Source organism: Sinocyclocheilus anshuiensis, unplaced genomic scaffold (assembly GCF_001515605.1).
Source record: "Sinocyclocheilus anshuiensis isolate Anshui unplaced genomic scaffold, SAMN03320099.WGS_v1.1 scaffold454, whole genome shotgun sequence".
Taxonomy (NCBI): domain Eukaryota; kingdom Metazoa; phylum Chordata; class Actinopteri; order Cypriniformes; family Cyprinidae; genus Sinocyclocheilus; species Sinocyclocheilus anshuiensis.
In genome coordinates this window covers 1961157-1965432 of record NW_015548217.1, presented here as the reverse complement: position 1 = coordinate 1965432, position 4276 = coordinate 1961157, and the positions used below count along the sequence as shown (strand labels likewise).

Here is a 4276-nt window from a genome sequence, read left to right as displayed (position 1 = left end):
TTTTTTATTTGTGCTATCATTATTAATTTCTTTATTTGTTCTTATTTTATTACTGACTGCTTACTTGTAATATTTTTATTCAATTCAAAGTTTGAAATCAAGCTTTCTCGTGCTACTGCAACAAAATTACCCCACTGTAAAATCAAAAATACTCTTAAGTAAGCAAAACTTTGTGAGATAGCTAGTTATAATGGTAATTAAACAATGTTTACATATGAATAAAAGCCTACATTAAAATCTGTCATATAAATTGGTCTCCTCATTAGAAATTAGCCTACTGATTGCCTCCATGGACAAAAAAATTAATAATATAAAAAATATACAGTATATATATATATATATATATATATATATATATATGACACATTCTGCAGTTCTTCCCTGCTGTACCGAATATCGATACTTTTCAAAGAATCATATAAGTTAGAAATTCAAATATTGTGACAAAATTAATTTTGTAGGGTGCCACAAATTTGTTAAAATTTCCAAAGCGTGCCGCGACTAAAAAAAGGTTGGGAAACACTGATTTATACAACAGTTCAATAAGCAAGATGTTAAAATTGTGTTTTAGACACAATATTGTCGGTATTGTTCAATTATGCAAATTAAAATAGTTCCAATCCAAGCCATAGCAGAACTGTTTTGCGTCTCAAAGCGACACCCAGTAGTGATTTGCTACTGATTAAATACGAAGTTTTGAACAAATCCAGTGAGTTAATGATTCAGTGACTCATTCATGTAGACTGTCACTTGCTTCATTTCTGAATGAATGAATGAATTGGTTGAGTGAGGGACTCGCCGCCACCTACTGGCGCTTTAGTTTAGTTTGAAAGTATCATTTTATTTTTTTCAATAATCATTTTTTAAAAAAGCATTAATACCCATTTATTATCATTATGTTGAATCAAAATATTTCTGTCTAAAACTGCTTGTTTGTAATGTCTATGTAATGCTTATCAACATTTGACACAATTATGACTTGAAATGATTATTGTGGGGTAATTTCTCAGCCCATAGTGATGTGCAATTAATTATTCATTTTAATCGCATGACATTCCTAATTATTACATTATATATATGTATGTGAGGGAGTAGAAGAGAGAATGGCTAGAGACGAACCAGCGTGATTCCCAAACTCCACACATCCGAGCGGACGTCATAGCCCTGTCTGGAGGCGCTGGGGTCGATCCGTTCAGGCTACAAGAACACAGTAACATCATCATATGCTGTAAGCACAAATCGTGTTTATTAGAGGAGAAGAATATGATGCTCACAGCCATGTACGGTCTACAGCCAGCATCTCTGGTCTTGGCGATGGAGTCGACCAGCTGCCCGCTGATGCCAAAATCACACAGCTTAATGTTGCCGTTTCTATCCAGGAGAATGTTGGAGGGTTTGATGTCTGAAAAACACAGTAAAAGAACAATTCAGACTCAGAAATCTCACTGCAAAAACTGTATTCAAAAAGCTACAATTGATTTAATGGGGTAATTGCTTCACCCAGCTGTAAATGTGTTGATGCTTGGCCACTCACCTCTGTGGATTATTTTCAAGTTTTCTTTCAAGTGATTCAGTGCTTTCACAGTCTACAAAAAAAAAAGTGAATGTGACTACAACAACAACAATAAAAATATGTATCAAGTGTTAAAATCAATTATATTAGTAATACTATGCGTTATATTTAATACTTTTAATTATAACACAATATTAGTATAATACTTTATAATAATCATTACTTACATTAATAATTATTACTATTATCATTGTTGTTGTTAAAATTATTAAAAGTACATTATATACTGTTAATAAAAAGTATTATTGTTACTATCATTATCATGTATTATGTTTCATTAATTATAACAAAATTACTAGTTATTATAAAATAATAATTTTATATATATATATATATATATATATATATATATAATGTACTATTGAACAAATTGTATTATAACAAAATATAATTGTATAATACCAACAATAATAATAATAATAATAACAACATGTATTATGTTTCATAAAGGTTATATAAATTTTGTTCTAATAATAACAAATATTAGAATCGATAAGCAGTATCGATAAGAGTAGTAATACCATTAAAACCTTAATGATACCCATCCCTACCCACGACTCATTTAGGCTGTATGATCAGATCAAAACAGTTATTTTTGAATAATCAACTCTGGGCTTAATATTTCTTAATATAATAAAAGAAGTTTGATTTAACAACAAATCGAAATACGAACAAAAAGGAAATAAAGAGATTTTCTAATAGGCTAATAATAATAATAATAGCTAATAATAATAATAATATCCTAATAATAATATTTATTATTTATAATAACAATAATAATAAACATTATTATTATTGTTGTTGTTACTATCAATACAAATTTTATATTTTTTATTTTGATATAAATGATCATCATTATAATAATAATAATGTATTAATTTCTATTAATTTCATTATAACTAAAATATTGTTGGCATCATACATAATATTAGTACTAGTAATAATAATAACAAATGTTTTTCTTTGATGAAACTATTTTTGTTATAATAATAATATGCATGTATTATGTTTTACACATTTTATTATAAGAAAAATATTATTATTATTATTATTATTACTACAATACATAAGCTTTTTGGTAATATATGAGATCAGTGACTTACTGCTAATGTAATTTTGCCTAATATTTCCTCTGGAATCACATCATCTAATGCACAATATACATATTTGTAGAATTTGTCGAGGGAGATAGACATTAGTTCCATACATATCCAGCAGTCGCCCTGAAGACAGACACAAATACAGTCCTGTTAGCAAACAGCAAACACAAAAACGGTGTGTGAGTGGTGTGTTTCCGTCACCTCTCTGAATAGGGCTCCGTAGAACTGGACAATATACGGGCAGTCGCTGCTCCTCATCACTACATCTAAATCCATCAGAAGCTGTTTCTGCTCCTTCTCATCCACCGTGGAGCGAATCCGCTGCAGTGAAGGCAAGAAGACTGAGGTCAGATTCATCACACACAGCTGATGACAGATTTAACATGTGGAAGATCAAACAGAACCGACACTCCTCAGAGATCCTCGTCATGCTTGACAATTATCAAACTATTGATGAAAACCAGATTCAATTTGTGCTGATTTCTATTTGTTTATTTTCCAACCTAATAGTCTAACCAGGTTTGATGAGTCTCAATCCACTGCAGTGACGTGTGTCTGACTCTAGGTGGTGCATTCACACGTTTGATAATATCATGACAACCACATGGCTCTCTCTACAATCAACATCATTTTCCTCTTAGTTCTATCAAATCTGTTGGTCATGGGTTTTTCTATACAGTGTATTAGTGCTGTCCACTTTTTCAGCGACTCTGGTTCCTTAAGCATTTTTACTATTTGTTTTTCCCATAGGGTTTTTAAAAACGTCTTAATTAAAGCGTTAAAAGCTATGGAACCAAACCAACCAGCTATGAGGAGGATCACAACATTACAGACTTTGATTTGAAACAGGAAAAGTATTTAAAAATCAGAAAAAAAGACAAAGATACAAGGCTGGGAACTACAATCCCATGAAGCATTGCAAATGACAAATTAAAAAAAATGATGGTGAAATATAAAACTTTAAAATTGCAGATTTTATATATATTTTAGGGGTGTAACGATACACATATTTGTATTGAACCGTTCGGTATGAGGCTTTCGGTTCGGTACGCATTACAAACCGAACGATTAATTTGAGTACTCCTATTTTTACATTTGGGAAAATACATAGGGGTCATATGATGCTTTTTTAAATATCATTATTTAGTGTATTTGGTGTAACAGAATACGATGACATGCTTTAATGTTCAAAAAACACATTATTTTTCAAATACTGTACATTATTGTAGGTCCTCCATGCCCCGCCTCTCGCAAACGCTTCGTTTTCTACAAAGTCCCTCCTTCCGACAAGCGCAGTCTGCTCTGATTGGCCAGCTGACCCAGTGCATTGTGATTGGCCGAACACCGCAAGCACTCGTCGGAAATGTAACGCCCCTTACCATAATCGCGAGCTTCATCTTTCAAAATAAATTTAAAGACAGTAAATAATGTCATTAGTTTTACCATCAGTTCAAGCCCGAAAGGGGAACAGACACAGTAATGATGCAGTACACAAGACGCGGTTAAGACAGCTGACTCTACTGTGATGTGACGCTGTCTCTCTCTCTCTCTCTCACACACACACACACACACACACACACACACACACACGATGCGCAAACAG

The 4276-nt window shown here is 32.0% G+C and overlaps 1 protein-coding gene across 2 annotated transcripts in view; it reads right to left on the bottom strand.

The window, feature by feature from the left end:
- Window positions 1-4276, bottom strand: part of map2k4b (mitogen-activated protein kinase kinase 4b) — a 19142-nt gene that overhangs the window by 9366 nt on the left and 5500 nt on the right. For both annotated transcript variants that reach the window (XM_016440865.1, XM_016440866.1), the window contains 5 exons: window positions 2875-2994; window positions 2677-2796; window positions 1535-1586; window positions 1275-1402; window positions 1120-1197 (listed from right to left, as the gene is read on the bottom strand). In XM_016440865.1, the coding sequence (XP_016296351.1) occupies window positions 1120-1197; window positions 1275-1402; window positions 1535-1586; window positions 2677-2796; window positions 2875-2994 (498 nt within the window). The remainder of the gene's footprint in view (window positions 1-1119; window positions 1198-1274; window positions 1403-1534; window positions 1587-2676; window positions 2797-2874; window positions 2995-4276) is intronic.